Source organism: Rhipicephalus sanguineus, chromosome 3, assembly GCF_013339695.2.
Source record: "Rhipicephalus sanguineus isolate Rsan-2018 chromosome 3, BIME_Rsan_1.4, whole genome shotgun sequence".
Classification (NCBI taxonomy): domain Eukaryota; kingdom Metazoa; phylum Arthropoda; class Arachnida; order Ixodida; family Ixodidae; genus Rhipicephalus; species Rhipicephalus sanguineus.
Genome location: NC_051178.1, coordinates 171,589,925 through 171,612,452, shown reverse-complemented (window position 1 = coordinate 171,612,452; position 22,528 = coordinate 171,589,925). Strand labels below are relative to the sequence as shown.

Below are 22,528 nucleotides of genomic sequence, written 5' to 3'. Positions count from 1 at the left end.
GATACTTAGGCGCGCTTAATGCTCCCATGAACTTTAGCCCAGTTTCGGTTTCTGCATTTGGCTCTTTTTGAAAAAAAAACGCCACATTTGAGCCCTACTCTGTTGAATGCACAGTTGGTAGTCCAGCCGCTTTCCTGGCTTCATCACTGTCACGAGCGATAGCAGACGACGCTCGGTTTGTGTCTCGCGCTTTTGCGCGAAGAAAACGAAGAAGATCGACGCCGAGCTCGCGCGCACTCGGGCAGCTTCGCAGAATAAAGAAAAGGGCCTGGGAGTCCCTTCCTGGTCTCCAATGTGTTCGGTCGTCTTTCTTACGCCGCCTCGGAACCCATAGATTCCGACGGCCACAACGGCACGTTACATTTGGCGTCACCACTGGTCCTTGTAGCAAAGAAAGACAGGGACGACGCGCATGTGCGTCGATTATCGATGTCTCAACGCAGTCACTGAGGACATCGTTTACCCTTTTCCAAGGATTTAAGATGCGCTGCAGGCACTCACCGGAAGCAAGTACTTCTCTGTTACGGACTTGGTGTCTGGATTTTATCAAATCGCCATGCATCCAGATGATATACAGAAGACTGCCTTCGTTACGCCGTGGGGTCTTTACGAATTCCTTCGGATGCCATTTGGCCTTAAAGGTGCCCCATTTACTTGTCAGCGAGCCGTGGATACAATCATTGATGGTATTAAATACGACAATGCCCTTGTCTATATGGATGACTGTGTAGTCTTCAGTCGGACATTTGAAGAACACGTTTCGCACCTTGAAAACATCCTTACAAGGTTCGAAAAAGCAACCTTAAAGTTCAAGCCATAGAAGTGTTTCTTCTTTTGTACTGCCATCAATTATCTTGGGCACGTGGTTACAAAAGATGGTGTATCTCCTGACCCATCGAAACTGGCAGCTGTTCAGATGTTCCGGCCTCCTCGAAACGTCCAGGAACTACAGTCATTCATCGGGCTTACATCGTACTTCAGGAAGTTCATCCCGAATTACAGCGTTATCGTCGCACTTCTTCGATCACTCCTAAAGAAGAATTCTACTTATTCTTGGGAAGAAGATCAGCGAGTTGCCTTTGAGACATTAAAGCGCACTTTGTGTCAGCCACCTGTCCTCAAGCTGTTCTCTGAGAAGCCAGAATTTGGTGTCCAAGTACACACAGACGCCTCTCAGCTCGGCTTGGGAGGTCTGCTGCTACAAGAGGATGAAGAGCGCCGCTACCGTCCTGTACTATACTCGAGTAGGTCGCTCAAAGGCGCAGAGCTGAATTATTCTTCGACAGAACTGGAAGCTCTTGCAGTTAAATGGGCATTAGAAGAGCTGCGGCCATACCTGATAGGCCGAAAATTTCAAGTTGTCAGCGACCACCACGCGCTTTGCTGGGTTTTACGCTACAAGGAAGGAAACCAACGTCTTCTTCATTGGTCGCTGATTTTGAAGGAGTTTGATTTGACGTCATCTATAAGTCAGGAATCCTGCACAGCGCACCGGGTTGTCTTTCCAGGAACCCTCCTATTGTTGCTGACACAGGCCAAATTCTTGCAGTGTCATATCCCTCACTGCGATACTGTGACAACATGGGTGAGGAACAGCGTCAGGACGCATTTTGCGCTAAAGTCTTGGATCTACTTAGGGGTGCGCTGGGCACAAAGAAACAACAAAAACAGGCCCAAAAGAAGTTCGTTACGCACCATGAAGTGTTGTATAAAAGAGACCAAGGCCCGGTCTGCAATCGATTTCTCCTCTGCCTTCCTTCCCAGCGGCAAGCTGAGGCACTTCGGGAAATGCATGAAGGCCGATACGGTGGCCACATGGGCATCAGGCGAACATTCGATGCCTTAAGATGCAAGTATTACTGGCCGAAGCTTTATGCGGATGTCAGACGGTACGTGTGTCACTGTGACCTTTGTCAGAGGATGAAGATGTCGACATCGGTGCCTTACGGTCTACTACAGCCAACAGAAGTCCACAGCCCCTTCCACACAGTTGGGATGGACATAATAGGACCCTTCAAGACTTCAAGGGGTTACAAGTACATCATCGTAGCCATTGATTACCTCACAAAGTTCGTTGAGGCAAAACCACTGAGGAACATAAAAGCTGCAACCGTCCAGAAGTTTGTTGAGCGACAGATCATCTTGAAGCACGGATGCCCAGCCACGATTATCACAGACCGCGGCACTCAAATGATGGCGCGCTCTACTGAAGCCTACTTCAAGCATCGGGGCATCAAACATGCTGCCACCACCGCATATCACCCCACAGCAAACGACTTGTGTGAAAGGGCCAATAAGACAATCAAGCAGATGATTGCCTTGACTACCGCCGGGGGAGAAAAGTGGGCCGATGTTCTCCCATACGTTGTATTCTGTTACAACACGGGGTACCAAGACACGGTTCGCCAAACTCCATTCTTCTTGGTGTACGGTAGAGATCCGGTGCTGCCGTTAGATGTTGTATACAGCCGCCGAGAGCTTGAAGAGCTCAAAGAAGAATCTTGCTATTTCGCGGTAGTGCGCGAACGACTGCAAAAAGCCAGGGAGCTCGCGGCCGCGCACATCCGACTGGCTCAAGATAAACAGAAGGAGCACTTCGACAAGCACCACAAGGACGTTGTGTTTGAAAGAGGGCAACTGGTGCTCCTCAAGGCTCCACCATCCGGTGTGAAATCCACAACATCGTACACTGGTCCTCACAAGATAGTGAACAGACTATCTCCCGTGAATTACGAGATCGAACTCGCAGACAACATGGGAAGTGACATAGTGCACGTAGAAAAACTGAGACCCTATCTGAGCACCATTGCTCACATGGAGCAACCTCATGCTTCGGACTAGTGCGTACATGTGGGCCGTGAAGTGTAAATAATCGTTGGTGTTTGTGTGTACTTTTGCGTGCGTGAAAGTGGAAAGACTTTGACTTTTGTAAATATTTATAAATCGGACTGTTTAGGTTAGTTTAGTTCTGTTTCACCAATCTTCTGTTTGTGTTACAGGATGTATTACGTCGGGACGACTAGTTTCAAAACCCGGGCATGTCACGAGCAATAGCAGACGACGCTTGGTTTGTGTCTCGCGCTTTCGTGCGAACAAAACGAAGAAGATCGACGCCGAGCTCGCGCGCGCTCGGGCAGCTTCGCAGAATAAAGAAAAGGGCCTGGGAGTCCCTTCCTGGTCTCCAATGTGTTCGGTCGTCTTTCTTACGCCGCCTCGGAACCCATAGATTCCGACGGCCACAACGGCACGTCACAATCACCATTTCCTGTGATCGTTTATTTTGGTTGGATATACATTCCCTATTGCGATGCACCAACAAGCCCAACAACATGCTATACTAGAAAAACGAATTGTCAAATACAAAGGTTATATATAAAAGAACAAAGGAGGAACATTATCTGCCATAAAAATAGGCAAATATTTAATTTAATGCATAAAATATGGTTGGTCACTGGTCACTAATTAGCAGGTATAAAACATGGCACAGCAGTAAATAAACACAGTCAAGCATTAACAGAAACAGTGTAGAGGAAAAATCGCTGATTCTCCCGTAACTGAGAGTAGATGCAAGCATGAAATGCTATCAGCAAAGCAGACTGATTAGAGATGATATTGGCCCCAATGTTAAAATGGCTGTAGTGCATGTTTGCAAGGGCACACCCCACCACACCACACCATAGTGTGCACTCGTCCATGTGGGTGCCACTGTTTCCTGTCATTGTGTGAGACAAATCTGGGGCTTTGCCTAGCGTATGTGGCCATGACGCAATGCGGGCCTGAGCGTCTGCAGACTGGATGCTGGTGCGCCACATGCAGCGTGGTGTCATCTATCAAAGGAGGCGGCAAAACCAGTGCTGCAAAACTTTTTTGACTGGTTGCCCGGAGGTTCTCGTTTTGCCCTCACAATAATGCCTGCATGTTCTCGTTTGAGTGCCCAGATAATAGACAGTTATAGTTTAGCGGGCTTAGCAGAAGAGCGGGATCGAAATGTGCATGCGCAGTACGCTAAACATGCTATTCTTGCTAAGCATGCTATTCTTCAGATTTAAGGTTACCATGTTTGCGTGGTTAACGTAGTGTACATAAACATGGCGGCAATTTTGGACGCCCGCTTCCACTTCTTTCGTAGCAAATGACTGCGTAAAATTGCTTTGCTTGCCTTCAGGTAGCTTTGGCAACTGAGTATTATGGGTAACTTAGCGTAGTTTTTGAGATCGCTTCCCATTTCGAACATCCCTAGGTCTAAGAAGAAGAACAAATCTGCAACAAAAAAATTTTCACTTTTGGTGCCTGGTTTATATTTATTTACTTTTATTGTTACTAAAAAAGTAGTAATATTGCTGCATGCAGGAATACAGGCAAGCATGCTAAGTTTTTTTTTCTTTTCACTTTTTTTAACGCATTCACCCTCTGCTAGATGACGCCACTGTCACAGCTTGGACACGTAAACGCTATTCGACTATACAGTCGAACCTCGTTAATACGTACCCGCTTTAAGCGTACTAACGGTTAAAACGTAGTTGCGACGAATCCCCGACCGAGTCTCATAGAGCCTAATGCATTCGCTGACCGCTTAAGCCGTAGTGCTTCACCCTACGCCTACCGGTTAGTGCGTACCCTGTGTACCGCGATAACGTTTTTTGCCATAAAATTTTACTGCGCCGCTGAACTTCCCGACGCCACAATGCGCCGCCAAATTGTTTTCAGTCTTTTCGAGAAGTGCGTAGATCGGTCGATCACCGATTCCGACTTCCGCGCGATTGCGGCGATGCCTTTGCGGGTAAGCATCGGGAAAGAACGAAGGTGAGGCGGCGGCCACCGACGAACGCGCCAGCATGACTTATCGCCGGCAACCTTATCACAATAAGTATCTTCAGATATCTGCTCGGGCACGCGTGCGGCGCAGCACTACTTTAAGCCTACTGCACACTTTTAATAGGCGACAACCTGGACGCGCTAGGCCGCCGATCGCTGCCTCCTCGTTGTGTGGGGCCGTGTTCAAGCGCGCGCCGCTTTGTAGAAACGAAAGCAGCTCGCTGTTGCGGAGTTGAGCGTTGCTGGTCGTGGGCGACGAGAAACCTCTCTGCATAGACGCTATCACGCTAAAAGCACGCGTACGGTACAGCAAGCGTAGCGCTGTTGTAACCATACTGCACGCTTTTATTGGGCGACCACCCAAACGCGCTTCTGTCCGCTGCCAGGACCGCTAGAGCGTCGCGGAGTGCGCATCGCTTGCAGGAAGTTCGTCATCGCCGCGTTAACCGAACAAGCTCATCGCCGCATCTGTGCACGGTCTGGAGCGGAGTGGGTACGAAGAACACTCCCACGACAAATGCGCGCGTGCGGTGCAGCAAGCGGCCCGGCAGTGACGCCATGAGCCGAGAAGGCGACGCGCTGCACGCAACTAGACAGGAGACGATCGGCTCCACGCAGCCGTACCGCGTTTCACTGGAACTGTGTCAGTTTTCATTTAGTAGCAGATCGCGGTACAGACGCACACACATATATCGCGGAAAGCCGACACCGTACGTTCTGTCGCTACGTTGGTCACTGCGTATACCGGACCCTGTAATAGTTCCGAAATGCTCCTTGGCGTCGCCACCGCGCGCTGTTGGCACTATCGGGCGGTCGTGCGAGAGTACCAGAATCTTTTCTCCAGTTTGGGAAAAGGAAAGAAAAGGCTTTGCAGTGGGTACTTTAGGCAATATTTGCTGTGGCACTGTATTTATTTCTTTGCTGGCGGCGATGGCGTATGCGAGGAGATGCAAATTTTTACTTGGTGGTTAATGCGTACTACCGTTTAGTGCGTAATTATGCGGCGTTCCCGGCAGGTACGCATTAACGAGGTTCCACTGTACTAAGACGCGCTCTCCTCAACGAACATTTGCAGCATGGTAGCGCTATTCCCTTAGCCCCTGCTATCATGCTAACTCTAAACTAAAATTATCTAATGACTCAAAGCCACTTGAAGGTTGCTGACAACAGGAGGTAAACGGATTCCATACTTAAAAAGCTACAAATTACCACAAACCAACCTGTAATCATGCAAGTAGTGACTCAATAATAAACTTTAATGAATGGTGAAATATGCCAGTGTCTCTATTGATTTCAGCTTTTAAAAAGGTGCATCCAAGTGCACAGTACCCACAGCCACTTAGCTGCACCATCACAAGTCTACGGGCTACAGCTAGCTGCTGAAGTTGAGCAACACATGTTCTGCAAAGGCCCTTACTTGAGTCTCTTGATGCGGCACAGGTCGACAAGCCGCTGAAGGCAGGGAGCCCTAAGCGCAGTGGGTTCATAGTCTTCGTCGCGGGCCTCATCGTAACTGCAAGCGTGCTTTGCGACAAATTCACCGTGTTTCAGCAGCTCCTCTTCAGAGAAGGATATGTCGTCCCCCAGCTCTGGTACCACAGCATCCTGCAATCAAATCGCATGCAATCACTGTCACTACAAAAGGGCAGTCAACAAGTTAACTCAACAGAATGGTACTTTATCATTGGGATGTATTAAAGTCAGGTCAGGTGAGACGAAAGTGCAGTCTAACCTGGTTAAAATAAAGTCGCATCCGAGACTGGAATGCATTCATTGTACCTGATATTCGATACATACGTAGAGAATGGAAAAAAATAACATGTAGTCAGGTGCATGTAAAAGAAGCGCAAGCACAATCTGATACACTGGCACTGCAAGCCTTCTTTTTACTCTGCAATGATGCCTTCTTTCTCTTTATGAGTCATTTCTACAATCAAGCCCTCAATAAGACAAGCAAAACTCACCTGTATAATTTTTACAAGGTTTTCGTAGCTACAGTCGCGGTCGCCACTGACAGCATCTACAACCAACTTTGTTAGATACATCTTGCGACACAGTGGCTTTACAAAATCAGCATAGGCCTCGTGCTCGTTGGAGATGTAGTAGTCAGCCAAATCTGTAAAGATGAGAAGTGCTGAATGCTTAAACTGGCCCTTTAATAATCAATAAGCTATAGTACATAGATTCATTTCGGAACAGCGCAAAAGACAAAAGACACAGAAGACTTAACAACACTTCTGTGTCTTTCGTCTTTTGCGCTGTTCCAAAATGAACCCAAACCAACTAGCCCACTGTCCCTTTTACTGCAGTATATGGGTTAAAACGGTATCACTTCTGCATAGATCATTGCTTATGTGTTGTTGAAATCTGCAAAACGTACAGTTTGAAACAAACAGGTACAGTGGACCCCCTCTGATTGGAACCTCATAGAATCGGGGAAGTGCGTTCCATTTTTCAGAAATCCATTTGCTGAGAGAGAGAGAGTTGAAGGAGATCAAGAAATTTTTTTAAAAGAGGAAACTACTTTACTGCAGAGAAGAAAAGATTTTAGTGTTCAAAGATGTCGCATAGCCAAAAAATTACAAAAGACAGTTCAGTTAGCCACTGACTCAAACATCACTGATAGCAACTACGTGTGATCGACGACGAAATTGAACGCATGTCTGCATCTCTTTCTTTATTGTTGTCTCCCTTCTCCATACACCTATTGCCAGACGTTGGCAAAACTGGACAGACGAATGAAAGCTACATAATTCTCTAAGGCCAGTATACGGCGCCCCACCAAGCATGACTTCAGTACAAACATGAAGTATCAACCACACTCATCAGGAAAAAAAAAGACTGAAAAACTTTGCATAATACAACATCACTCATCCACATTGCAATGTGGCTGAAATTGCCTGTTATTTTTGTTTCCAGTGTTGCTCACACACATTTATGTTTATCCGGAATTGCAAAAAATAACAGCACAGTTTAACCAACGTTTTTAGCATTGCAAAAATACAACACCGAACAACCACGAGGACGGTGTTCCATTAGACAGCAGTTTCATTTAAGCCATTTTAGTCTCTCAAGGTTCCGCTGTATTGAATTGCCTAATCTTGGTTAAAATGTTCAAATACAGTGAATACTCGCACAGGCCTAGCCAACAGGCATTGGTGAGGCCCCTTTAGAGGGAACGGCAGTGACCAGATAAAGCACAAAAACAAGAAAGACGAAAGAGAAACCATACCTGTGCTCATGCCGATCACAGGCTTCTCGCCACGACCATACCCTGCTAGCCACCATGATCTTATTGGCCCAATACCTCTGCATTCAATGCCTAGAAAGTGGCAAGCACACTTTGGTTATGGTTGTAATGACCACACAACTACAGGACTGCAATAGTCGTTTATCAACAATGTATTATCGTTTCTATGCACGGTGCATTCAAAGCATTGTTTTTAAGAACTGTCAAGGCAGTAAACAATGAAACAATATGTGACAGTCATACGCCTCTAAAATGAACACTTCTACAGTGAAATTATCTGTACAACAGAGAATTTCATGTGTTCCAGCCAAATTCCTACGTTGCATGTGCACTCAGTATGCATAGAGAGGAGAGTCGCCAAAAAATGACGTGTCCCAATCACATGGATGCCTTGTTTTTACAATACCAGCTGTTGTAAAAAAAAAAAAGAATGCTGAATGAAGTTTACAGACAATGCCTTAATTCTTAAAAAAATATTTCCTTTAAAATTGAGACGACTTACACATAAGAGAAGGTAATTATTTGTGGGTAAACACTATACAACTTCTTTTTTCTGTGCTTGTACATTAAGTCTATTGTGAAGCCCAACAAGCCTTTCGAGCATGGCCAGTTCACATATATATGTGCCAGCAACCTCAGTTTCTGCTTGTACAGGTCGGTCCACTGTTAAAGGGAACACTCGAATGAGCCCCCTTCATTTTGCTGGCCCCCTCATTCCAAGTGGATGTGGAAACGTTGTTCGTTCAAGGTACTGGTCTGTCAAAGGGAGTCGGAACTGTCAACCACCAGTAGTGTTATGTAAATCTAAGCCACTGTACTGTTGCAAGAGAGCGATATCCTGACATGCCCCGAACGCAATTGTTCCCTTTAACAGTGGACCGACCTGTACATAGCTCCAGTAATGCTTGCTTTATATCTTTGCACATTCTCGAGTCCCTGGTGCTACTGGTCACAGCACTCCTGTGCTATTCCATCCTTCGTTTGACCACGACAAGGTGAGAATTTCCACTGGCTCAGCACACTGCATTTCAAGCAGGCATGGCATAGGGTTTGCCAGACACTGACTGTGGTTGCACTCGAATGCTTAGCTACATTAAAAGAGGCATTAGCTCATGCATTCCTATTAGAATACATAGAAACGGAGGAACAGTTTCCTTTTTTTTTTGTCACCCACTACACACATTTTAATTAAGCTCGTTACATTTTTGCCCACTGTTAGCAATATTTTCTCAAATGCTTCAGGCCTTGTGTAAAGCCACAGATACAGGCTGTGCACTAAATTCTTTTGTACAGTGAATAGCAATGCCATGCACCTGCACCATATCAGTACCTTAAAAGGCTGCTCCGTTGTTTTGTCGGGATCACTTCCCGAAGCTCTCAGTAAACATTTAATTCAGTAGTTTGGAGGGTATAGAATATTGATGTGCATGTACAGTAATGGACAAATGAAAGATAAACAAGAAATCGCAAAGTGCGAAAGCTTCTGCAATTGATAACTCGAGGGCACAATTTTGCACCAGTAATTATGTGGTTGTCAAAGAATGTTTGGGCCCCACACTAAACGGGCCAACCAAAATCATGCTAACGTTACGAGTGCTGGTGAAAATGAAAGAACACATTCTAGTTAGCCCCAACATATTTTTATGTTCAACAGTCAATTACTGTACTGTCGACCGCAAAAGTTTGCGGGATGTGCAGCGCGTGGCGGAGCGATGGAGAACTGCATTGCTGCATCACCTACCGTGATGTGGCGGGTGTTGAGGCTATTGGCCTCTGCGATTAGCGACGGCGCGTTTAGACAACGTGCCGTTGCCGGATATAATCGCGGAGGCTGCAGCCGATAGCCTCTACACCCGCCGCATCACGGTAGGTGACGCAGCAATGCAGTTTTCTGTCGCTCCGCCACGCGCTGCACATCCCGCAAACTTTTGCGGTCGACAGTACATTTATGACAACATGAAAAATGAAAAAAAAAAGTAAAACACACGTGCTCATAAACAGTTTTTGCTCATCCTGTTTCAACTTATTGCTGCCACATTCGCAAACATCCATAGAGTATGTTTCACTACTCATTAATGAAACGGGCACTTATTTAGGGTGCTCATGCAGTGCTACAACTCATTTCAGCAATGAGCAGAGCTTCGTGTATCAAAGACCACGCAGTTTCTACACATGCTGTCACTTCAGTAATAGCTTCACTCACTCTCACTTTCTTCCGCCCACACTGGCGAAATCTGCGCTGACAAGAAAAGATGCACGTTGTCGAGCCTCTTGGGTCCGTCAAGGGCAACAAGGTGCTCACGTTGATCATAAACCCTGGGACAGCAAAAAAGGAAAGCATATATGTTGCAATATCCATGCAAGACATCAGCACACATATAAGAGTTAGTAGCACATTTCTTAACATGCATGCATCCCTAACTGTGCTTGTAAACATGCTTTTCATGTTAAGCACATGCTTCAATATTGTCACGAGGTCACGACGTTGACGAAGGAAGCAGTCGGTGTGTCCAAGATGAAACTTTATTTGGCCAAACATGTGGCCGGGAAACTGCAGGCAAGTCAAACTGCAGGCAAGCAATGCACACTGTATACTGCTAGCAGCGAACAGAGCGTCGGCTGTCGATAATCTGACAAGCAATAAAGCGCGTTGGCTTTTTACATGTGCTATCGAAGATTCCAGCGTTATCGCTGATGGCCGTGTAAGCTCTCAAATACACTAGACTATTCGCGTCCTGCGCGCAATCTTAACGGAATGATCTTAAACAATCGTGAGGCTTCTGAAACGTTGCGGCGCAGTCCGGCGCGGTCTGCGCCGAGCGTTACAAACAGTCTTTCCGGGTGAAATCCGAATAAATCAAAATGACCCACGTGGCAATATGACCATATGCTGCAACACAGAGTTTGCTGTGTTCTTTAAGCAAAGCACTGCCTATGCTAGTGCAGTGTCACGCCAACAGCATCATATATGTGTGGCCCTTAGAGGCTTTGCATGGTAGCCTTTTAAGACACACAGCTGTGATTGTCAGGTGCTTCCTGATCAGGTAAGTTTCTTTTGATGTGACAGCATTAGAGGTAGACAGCACCAACTTTGAGTGTATCTGTCACAAAATATATGGGCCAATCCTAAGCGTAGTGCATTCTAACAGTGTCTGAAGGTGAAGACGTAAATGTTGGAAAAGCACTCCCAATTCAAACTGAGTGATATTCCCTTTCGGTCCACGATGCAGTAGAACTGGAGATAATTTTCTGATTGTATATCATGTTATTCCGTTGCTTTCTGTGACTGCCGATTTTCTGTGGATGCACTGACCGTCCTTACGTACAAGTGAAGACATCATGCGGCTTCCAGAAAAACATCTTCATGGTGCATTACGTATAGCCTGACCCTTGACATATCTCTGAGCTGCTGTCATCCTGCACCCAATGTTACTGATGTCATCTGCAGTTAAAAAATCTCTATTTCACATGCAAGTGCAAGGGGGCAAACCGTCAATAACACAAAAGCAGCATGGTCATAAGCATCAGTGCAAAGACACCACAGGGAATCTTGATGCATGGCACTGCGTAGCACAGTAAGACAACTTTGGCAAAGTTGTGCAAGCTTAATCCTTTACCTCTAGAATTATTTTTGAAAAGCCATTCATAAATTACCAATTTTTCATTAGTGCTCCAAGGAACAAACACAATAAACACAAGAACTGCATTGAAAAGAAATATTTTTATTGGAGAACATGAAGAAAACACAATAAACACAAGAACTGCATTGAAAAGCAATATTTTTATTGGAGAACACGAAGAAAAAATAGTTAAGTGTAGGAGAACACAAGGAAGTTTTGCATGTGGTATTGTAGTGGAAATTCTTGTGGTATTTCAGCACCATCTGTTTATAAGGAAGAGAACTGCACACAGACTTCCTTAGATTGTCTTGGGTAACAGAAATTGGGAAATTTTGCAACGGATGAACTCGGGTGACCTGAAGCAGCGGGAGAGCAAAATGTGTGGATGTGCTGAGCTTGCCTACGAGAGGTAAACATTAAAGAATATTAAATAAACTTACTGAGCATTGAACACCTTACACGATGGCTTCTCCCCAGTTTCTGTTAGGAACTCCGGTCTTCGCAGCAACTGCTCCTCTGTGACCTGAGTGACATTAAAAAAAAAATAACAATGGCATTTCTGAGTGACTTAACAAAAACTCGGCAGCCCATGTTGACCTGTTAACAAAGAAACTTTCACATTAACTCTACCAGGGAGCACATGCAGCCACTGGTTACATCAACAATGCCACAGTACTATATCCATAAAAATGTATGATACTCCCCAATGTGAAAATTGAGCACAGCTCTTTAGGCCTTCAGAATTTGCTATAAGCGAATGGCAGGACCTTCTCGACAGCAGTGCTTAGCATTTGCTCCAGTCAGGTGCTTCCTGATCAGGTAAGTTTCTTTTGATGTGACAGCATTAGAGGTAGACAGCACCAACCTGACCCCTGGATCTACTCGGCGATGGTGCTTAGCTTCTGCTTCAAAGGCGTGCACTTCTGGATTATAGCGGCAGTGGCCCTGAGCTTCTGCTCGGGCACCTTATTTAGCAGCGGTGGCAGTCAAACCATTTCCATAAGTTGCATCACTCGTTTTTAAAAACAAAGCGTGAAGATAGAAACGTGTGGCTAATGTGAAGCGCAATCTCTAGCTGTGGTGGCGCTTCTCTCTTCGCGTTCCCTTCGCTATTGTAGTCTTTCATCCTCTGTTGCATTGTGTTTTCTCGGTCGCTACTCCACCCTCCGCTGTCCTCCTCATGCTTCCACTGCCTTCCTCCACTTTGCTCCTCTTATTCTCTCCGCTGTCACTGTCATTCAGCCCCTGCTGCACAATGCGTTTGCTTTCTTTCATCCAGAGTTGTGATCGATAACTTCTGGAACAGATAAAACCTAGCTTTGGAGCAGCAAATCAGACTTCTGAAGCAAATACTACACGCATATTTCTGAACGCAAATACATTAAAGTCTTTAACCTTGAGCTCTAGCACCATGTTTAGGCCGACTACAGCGAAATTTCCAGGTCAATGAATTTCAATGAAATTCGCTGGGTACATTTCTTTGCACACTTCAGTCATTTATGCAAAATTACAGGCTTGAGAAATGCGCAGATTACTTTCAAATGAGTTTTATTGATTACCTTAAGCCACCCACTTGAGTGCCCACAATTACTGGCCCCACTGTGTGCGACGTAAGCCTGGGCAAAGCGATGGAAGTGACGGAAGTGCTATGACAGGTGTTCGGGGATGCAGCGTTGAGAAGGCAACTACCGTGTGTGTTTGGCCAGTGCCTCGCTGCGCCCTTGACGATGAGAAATTTTAAAGCCAGTGCATTTGGAATGGCGCTGCTGCCAAAAATTTACACCAGCAAAGAAGCAGAATACATTTGTTCACACTATGTGCTTGCCTGGTTTATCTCTCCGCCATCAGATGGCACCACCTGTCCAGGCTGCTCAAGTTTTTGACTATGGTTATCAGGTAAAATGCTAACACTGAGAAGTTTGTGGGCAAAATTGAACTCTCTTATATTGTTATGGAAAGAATGCCCATGTTCATGGACAGCAGCGTTATAGTGTCCCTGTGAATCACTCTGTGTCAAGTTTTCTGCACTTAAACATGTGAGGTGTCTGACTCAGCATGTCTAAGATGAGACATTGGGCTTTGTGGAGCTCAAGCAACTCAAAATTAACAAACATGAAGTCACAATATTTGCAGTCGGTTTTCAAATGCACGCTCATCTGTTGCTTAAGTGAATGCAATTCACCTAGTAGATGCAAAAGCTCAACAGAAAACTTGACCAAACAAAAAGGGAACTTACTGAACTTCTCGGTAATGCTGCCACTGATACCTTCTCCAGGAGCTGACCACAGTACTTGCAGCGCGTCAGGCTAGAGATAGAAAGAACACTGTCTGTCGATTACACAACAGTTTGTAGTGCAGACTTTAAAATGCAAGATGCTTTAAAATGTCATGCACAATTTGCGTACTGAGAAGACTAGTCGTAAAGAAACTAAACCAAACAATAACCAAGGCAAGAAAACACACTCATAAAAATAAAGATAATGTTGTCACTGCTGAATTTTTCCATGAAAGCCTTTGTAACATACCTATAAGTACATACTGCTGAAACGGCGCCACAAGGGAAGACGAATGCACACGAGAAAGATTACACGAAACACAAGCACCGAAACACAAGTCCCTTGTGGCGTCGTTTCAGCAGTATGAATCCGTACAAACTTGCCCAACTGTCAGTCCTTCTAAGCATTATTTCTAATACCTATAAGTACTATGCAATGGCCATATTTTGTTTGCCAAGAAACTACAGCACAAAGAGGAAACACTTGCAGACAATGTAAAACACTAATGTGAAGCACATGAAACATCACTAATAGGGCCATGACTATCTCCATGAACATTTGATAAGCTTGCCGTCCAAAGAATAACAGTTTTCTAGTGTAACATGTGACCCAGTTCAGTGATCACGAACAAAAATAGTGCTATAGTATATATGCAGCCATTGTGTGGTAGCTGTGTGCAATTTGTACAAGGTATCTTGGTAGTGTAGAGGTCTCAAAGAAGCCTTTCAGAGTTCTTGCAGAGGCAGAGGTGTCATTTTTTCTTGGTTTCTGCAGCAGCTTTTGTTGCCTCTTATACCCCTGTCACACGGGCACCCGTGAACTCCGTTTAACTCCCTCGTCTTTTCCTCGAGGGAGATGGGGTTCATGTCACACGATCACCATTTCGCTGAGGTAGTTAAATGGAGCTTTTGGTGGAGGAAGTTCGGTAACGACCATTTCGGCTCGATGGAGTACTCTCGTTCCCAGCCAGCTACTGCTACGCTGTAAACCGCACTAGCAAAATCGTCCTAATGAGCTCAATTATAATTTTAAAAACTATATGCTCTTTTTTGCGTAGCATTTCACACCCCGTAGTGTAAGTTTTAGTTGTATTTTTTCGGACATCAGCACTTGTATACTCTCCACACCAACGCCTCGCCAAGCCGCCGCTGTGAAGCGTCGCTGGCGTCACGCCTCACACGTGCAGAAACATGTTTCTGCACGTGTGAGGCGCACACACAAGCACTGTGACAGCAATGGTGATTCCGAGCACTTCATCAACACACAAAAACACGTTTTTGTTGCTTTAAAGGCGACTGCACCGGCAAAAAATTGGACGTTTCGACGAGCGCAGCAGCGCTGTTTCTGCCCCATGCGGCAACCGTCGAAAGCTTGCACCGAGCCGTGTAGCACGGCCACAACTCCATTCTCGTAATGCTCCATCAGGTAGTTAAATGCCGAACGGAGTGAAATGGAGTTCGGTGGTGGCCGTGTGACAGAGGTATTAGTTTCAACATTGTGTGCTTCAGCAACAGTTACATTAAATTAAATTACACTCTGAAGTTTTACGTGCCTAAACCAAGACATGATTATGAGGCATGTCGTAGCGAGAGGCTCCGGATTAAATCGGACCCCTTGAGGTTCTTTACATGCACCTATACCCAAGTACACAAGCATTTTTGCGCTATGCTCCCCTCAAAATGCAGCTGCCATGACTGCTAATCAAACTTGCATCCTCATGCTTATCAGTACAACGCGACAGCCATAAAGTAATCACGGTGACTGTGTGCATGTAGTTATGTCATATGTAGTTATGTTTACAAAACAGTAGGCACTTTGTTCGTACCCACATTGTTATGACCCGTTTCTAATGTCTTAAAGGAGAGCAGGCACTAACATTTGTGGCAAAACTGACTAAACCATATGTTTGCATGCATAAAACATACACACTGAAGAATTATGTTTCACAGCAAATGGCTAGGAGGTAAGTTAATGCAACATTAAAGTCCGGAAATGAAACGTCTTTGGGCTTGTCATGATGGCCAACACGAACATGTAATTTTTATGACCAAAATAATTTGATGTTATAGATCCTGATGAAAAAAATATTTTCAGAATAATCTGCAGATGCATCCCCCAGGATGCGGCACTCACTTATGTTATTGAAAGGCCTCTTGCTCATGCTATCAGGAATCGAATTCTGAAACTGCATAACAGAAATTTTGTAACATTAAGTTGTTGGGCACACGATCATGCATATGGTGGCCATTATTTGATGCCCAAGAAGCTGCATGTTATTCTAAAGAGAAGAATCATCACATGAGAATTTCATGTCTGCACTCCTCTAAAAGAGGCCCTGAAACATCTTAGCTGCAAATCATAGAATGACCTCATTATTGGGCTATGTTGCCTTCTTCTGAATACGTAAAACTTTTTTGAATTCTTCAAGTACAAGCGAAGTTAGAGGTTGCTGCCACACCAATTCATTGGAAGCTACACAACGGGCATGATAAGGTGGCACATGTCACAGCCTTGCGAATTTTCTTTTTTTTTAACAGCGAAGTTGTTCTTGGTCGAGCCTTTCATGCCTGGGATCCGTGGTAACACTTGTGGACATCATCAACGGGTATGTGCCACAGACATTGGGTAAATCCCACTACTCATTACTGGTCCACTAAAAATGAAGGCAACAGTTAGCCCAACAAACGGGTATGGGCCACGAAAATCTGTGCGGCCTATCAGAAAACTATCATCATCATAAATGCGTATGTGCCACAGAAATTGGGTATATCCCACTACACACAACTTCCACTAAAAAGGAAGAAGGCAATATTTAGCCCAACAAATCACATGCGCATTACCACAGTAAACCACTGTCACGTGATACTTCGTGGTTATAAAAGGTGGTGGCTATACTACCACCTCAAAGTTTAACAAAGAGCGTTTAATAAGGAGCAGTGATACAACATATCGAAGCATCTTAGGCGAAGGCTTCTTTGTAAGCCTGTGCATAAGAGTGGTATGGTCGAGATGCAATAAAACTATACTACCATCTCAAAGATTAACAAATTGTGTTTAATAAAGAGCAGTGATGAAACATATCTGAAAGACTTGCAAAACATAGAAATGTGTTTGCCTGACAAAATGAATGCCACCAGCTGCACTGTTTCATCGGTGTCCACGAAGCGGAGCTGGTTGAATTTTTTTTCTTTCCAGCATGTTGGCTATACTTTTGGTAGAGGCGTGCAATACAATCTCTCTTAGCAAGACGTGCCACAGAGTTGCCGCGCATTGCCACGCACTTGCAAGTACATCACCTATAGTGGCCGATCATAGCATAGGTCTGTCAGAGAATCTCGTCGATGAACGGGTTCTGTCAAGGCAATCCATGGTAGTCATGGCAGTACCTACAGCACGCAGCAGACATGAAGTGCACAGGAGAAAGCTAGCATGCACTGGTAAGCGTTCATGTGGTCTTGGAGGCAATGTGTATTGGCAAGTGCTATTGTAGCACATCAACATGAGGCAAGTGATCGATCCAAGTACCTAGTGCTCAAATGAGCCTAAATGTGGCGGGCAGGCAGGGTGCTACCTCACATGTATATAGGAGAAAATGGGATATCGAGCACATGACTGTCAATCAAACCAAAAGAGCAAGGGTGGAATACCTCTTCGGTCTTTATGAGATCACATACATGTATGTACAACGTTAATTTATTTAACCCAAAATTAGTACTGAGATTACTACTAAAGAATTTCTTAGAATGTTCTTACCACAACATTTGCCAATACCCGTTGGACTTACTGGCTCCTGCTTTTTAGTAACTGCTGACAATAGTGCAAGGAAGAGAGCAAGCTATCTTTCAAGTGTTTTTTTGACAAGAGGTTGTCAATTCCTTGCAGTATGCACAGCAACATTTGGCTTGCATGTTCACATCAGCTTTCTGCACAAATCTGCACCATTCCCTTAAAATGTTCAAGAAGTGCTTCAGGGCCCGTTTAATATAGTTGCTTAACCTACGACACTAATATGTTCTAAGCCGCTTCCAGAAGCATTGTAAGAAGCACAGCTATACAACTAATGTTTCGTGTTGTCACTCTTGCAAAGGTTATTTTCCTGCGATTCTGTCCTTTTTATCACCCATCCAGTCAACCCATATCCTGGTAGTATTGGGGTTGTTGCTCCTCAGGCAAGGCAATGATTAAAGGCAGGGCACACTAAAAAACTAAAACAATCTTTACAAAATACAGCCCCTATATCAGATTCTAACACAGCAGCTCTTGATGGACTTCAAACTGTCACATTTCCCGAACCAAATAAAAGTAACAAGGCTGTACGGCTTCTCAGGCTACAAAAGCATCAAACATAAGAGAATGCTCTAGTTAATAAAAAGTTGTCGATCTTGCAAGTAACCACAATGGCTTGCTTACAATATGAATTTGTTTCGCAAGTCCTGTTAAAGAATTAGCTTTGACCTTAAAGGGCCCCTAAACCACACAGAGGTCGAAATTTAATTGTGGTGTTGCAGTTGTGCCCGAGTGTACAACAAACATGTAGCCACAAGAATTTCTCGAAATGGTGCCCTAATAGCGGAGTTACACACGTTTGATGGTCAAAATGCAGCTGTCACTCATTTCGCTCTTTCCTTCGCTACACTGTTCGTCAGCTCGTCTCTCCTCCTCTCCGTGCGAGGAGAAAGAGTATGTAGTGCACGTACCTGCTGGCAGAAAAATAGCTTCTCATCATGTCACTAGCAACGTCTGCTGCCGATGTCACGAACAGCACTGGCAATGACAGAAAGGCCCGTAGAGGAGCACAGCACTGGATTTTTTTATTTTGTGGCATGCCAGCAACATGTAGCGCTGGCACGTTTGGCATTGTTGATCGTGACGGCATTCATAACTGAATGCACCTTTTTACTTTAAAAGTTCAAAAATATCGGAGGTGGTTTGGGGCCCTTTAAGAATTGCACACCTAATAGAACTACCAATAAGATGCAACTGTTCCAGCAGTCAACGAACACATGCTCGATCGTTTCATTCAGCACCTCAAAAAATGCTTATCTGCAACAAATTCTAAACGTTGCACAAAGAATGTTTTACAATGATCATATCACTGTTGATCTTTATCGTGGTATGATGCTTCTTCTCATTTTTTTTTTTCTCTAGCTAAAATGGCAGCTAAGAAAACTGCTCAGGTTACAATATGCATCTAGCATGCACAGAGCCCTATAATAATGAAGCCATGTAATGAAAAAGCAAAAAGCTAAGGCTGCCATAGTTCCTTTGTTCCAGCTTGGGCTTGTGAGCCTACAATGTATGTCAAAAGAAGCACAGAACGCACGAATGGTCTCAACTTTTCTTTATTTATTTGAAAGTACATGCAATACACAAATGCAAGGTATGAAGCCCATGGGCCTGCAGAGACAACTAGCAATGCGAGAGTAACCAACCAAAGCCCTGTTTCGGGCTGCAACAAATATTAAAGTTAGGCAGTCTCACAAAACAGTCGAACATTTGCACGAGGGTACATGTGTGACACGTGAAAGCCGAAGAACTATTTTTGCGAAACCACGCAACCTACAAAAGCCCCAGAAAATTACGAAATTCATGGTAAGTTCAGATGGTCCCTGCTGAGCTCAGACTAATTGCAGTGATACGAATCCAGCACTTAATTGGAACCAGAGAAAGCGCAATGAACCTGAAAGCACAGCCACACGTTAGCGCAATCCAAATCCAGAAAAACCACGTCAGCATTTATTCCATTCTAAACATTCAAGCTGCGCAGGCGCCGATGCACTAGTATGGTAGACATTGCGTCAACAATTGAAGCTGCAAAGGTCACATGACCAAAGGTCTGCAAATCTCGGTCAAACTCCCATGGCAGTCGGACAGAAGCAGCTGAATATGTTCAGAGCGCTTCATTTGGACCAGCCAAAGGATGTTTGCTGCCAGAGCATTTTGACGTCCACCGTAGACTACAGCCGAACAGCCGAATGAACCATTTAGTTGAGTGAAGTCCAAAGCTTACAGCGTAATAGCGATCTAAGCCATAACATCCCTAAGAAGTCTCACTGCCTTGCCGATTCAGCACTCTCAGCTCGGAAAAGCAAGCGAGTACTTGAGGTTTGATGCAAATGACAACACTGGCTCTATTTAATAAAGTGAACAAAGTGACTTGCAGGTAAACAAAATTTATTTGACGAATATCTTTGGGACGTTTTTTTTTTTCAATACAAGCTACATTCAACTTGAATGCATGCACAAATTAACAAGAGCACAAACACGAATTTGCAGATGCCTTGAACCTGCATAGACACGTTACAACAGCCAGTCTATACTATAAACAAATGTGTACTACAGTAGATAGCGTTATAAGGAATGCAACAACAGTGCACTGTGCAAAACACGACAGCCTCCTTTCTTGTGCTCCCAAAATAAATTCGTAATGCTACCCTCCCTTATCCCCCCTGTGACAATGCATCTCAGACAGTGTTCTTCCCCTATACCCCGTGTTCTAACAAACAAGACAGTCATTGTATTAAATTTTGCAAACCCAAGGGCAACTTGCCTGCAGAATGAAAGATTTTTCACATAGTTTACTTAATCTAGCAGCCTTATTATCAAGGCAAATAAGTGCATCACTTAACTTATGATGGCACTTCTAGAAATCTGCATATTAAAAGGCCATTTACTACAAAACTTTCAATTGCCCTAAGAACCTCGTTCCATGTAAAGGTCAGCCCCAGTGTTACACTGGGACAGCCTTGGAGCAGCCCTAGTGTAACATCATATTAATATACGAGTGGATGTGTCATGAAAAGCTCACAAAAATCTACATCTTTAATATATTAAATATGGAAAGAAAAAAGAAAACAGCTCCCCCTGCTGACAAGGAATGGAGAATGGAACACAGATAAGTACAGCACTTGAGCATGACTTCCACAATCATGCGGTGCCTGTGATGCATTTAATGTTCCTGGATTTGCAAGCAAGATTTAGCCTATGTAAACTCCTGCATTACCTACGTAAATTTCCACATTTAACATATGTAAACTCCTGTGCCAAACGCCAAGGCATAAGGGCTTTAGAACATCTTGGTGCATCTATATTCCAACCACATCATACATGTAGATTTTTGTAATGTTGCACACGTGCTTTTTCTTTTAAATTGGGAAGGGCAGCGCAGGAGATAATTGGAAACGCAACACACTGAATGTAAGGATTTGTCGAAACAACAGTCTGCATAGAAGGAGGATGAAAATAAAGGATGACCAGCCTTTGTCAGAGACCATACATTGGCCTCAACCTTACGAGCGGCTGTATCCCTTTCTCACACACCCATACTTTCACCACTAGGACTAACCGGTCGTCTGAACGAGCAAAACTCAGCCACTACGATTTCCATTCCTGTAGGCAGCAGACATAAATCGAGCTGACAGGTACAGTTGAGGAGCTGTGCTACCGCATGAAACATAGAAGTGAAAGAAAAAAATGTGTAAAACAGTTGTCCTCTTTTAAGGGGAGACGCGGGTCTTGGAACGGTCAAAAATGGTCAAAAAATCGATTTTTCGCAAAGCTTATTTTCGAGGCGTTTGTACTTCTGAGCACCTACTCTCAAATTGCTAACGCTAAATTCGGTCGGGAAACGCGATAAAATCGGCTTTCAAAGCACCCCGGCAGCACTAAAATGTCCCCAAAAGGACGAAATTTGTTCGAACTTCCCGCGCGCGCCATGAGCGTTGCAGCGGGCCGAGCGCCGCCATCTTGGGCTAGATTTGAAGCTTTTTTCTTTGTGCACATTTTGCGCCATCTCAAAATGGCGTCGCTCAAGCAGAACGGCCGCCGTCGCGGGTTTTCTGAAGGTCGTTTCCAGGCCACTGATTGGCTCTCACGCGGCGCGCTTTTCAAGCGCGCCTTTCCGAGTCTCCCATTGGCTGGCGCGACCGACACGTCATTTTTTTTTTTCTTTGTGTTTGGTTCTCCGCCGTGGCTGTCCGTTTGTGTGCGCCTGCTTTTGCGATCGTGCGTGTTTCTCGACGGACCGTGTCTCTACTTTGTGCCGGTAGTTTTTCCACGCGATCGAGATGCCTGGAGACTCTCGTCTGAAACCATCGACGCAACGAGCTTTTGGAAGCCGTAAAAAACGGGCTTGGAACAAGAAGGCGCCGGCTACAAGTGCACCGTCGGCAGCGGAGTTGGAGTCGCGGCCGGACCCTTTGGACCTGCCGGGAACTTCAACTGACGACACCGTGGGACCAAGTTCGACTAGCGAAACACTTCGGGTTGATGCCGCGTACTACTCAACGGCGGAGCAGGCGCAGCGAGTTGAGAGATCGGCGCAAACGAAGACCGTTCTGTCTGGAAAGTCGGCTACCCAGCGCAAGTTCGACCTTCTTGGAGTAAGCGCGGAGTGCCAGACCGGTGACGCCGGGACCGATTTTTTGCTCGTCGATATGAAAGTTTTGAATAACTTTTTTGCACAAGCGAAGTGCGACAAATGCGACGCAAAAAGTCTCAGCGTGAGGAAGGCAACGGACAAGGAGTACGGCCTTGCGGTAAAGCTTATTTTTTCTTGCAGCAGTTGT

General features: G+C 45.0%; 1 protein-coding gene across 1 annotated transcript in view; it reads right to left on the bottom strand.

Moving 5' to 3' along the window:
- LOC119387663 (DNA (cytosine-5)-methyltransferase 1) overlaps positions 1 to 22,528 on the bottom strand; it is a 120,100-nt gene that overhangs the window by 58,472 nt on the left and 39,100 nt on the right. Inside the window, exons 7-12 of the mRNA XM_049414218.1 lie at positions 13,922 to 13,991; positions 12,126 to 12,208; positions 10,269 to 10,381; positions 8,048 to 8,137; positions 6,780 to 6,931; positions 6,233 to 6,420 (exon numbers count right to left, since the gene is read on the bottom strand). Of these exons, the coding sequence (XP_049270175.1) occupies positions 6,233 to 6,420; positions 6,780 to 6,931; positions 8,048 to 8,137; positions 10,269 to 10,381; positions 12,126 to 12,208; positions 13,922 to 13,991 (696 nt within the window). The remainder of the gene's footprint in view (positions 1 to 6,232; positions 6,421 to 6,779; positions 6,932 to 8,047; positions 8,138 to 10,268; positions 10,382 to 12,125; positions 12,209 to 13,921; positions 13,992 to 22,528) is intronic.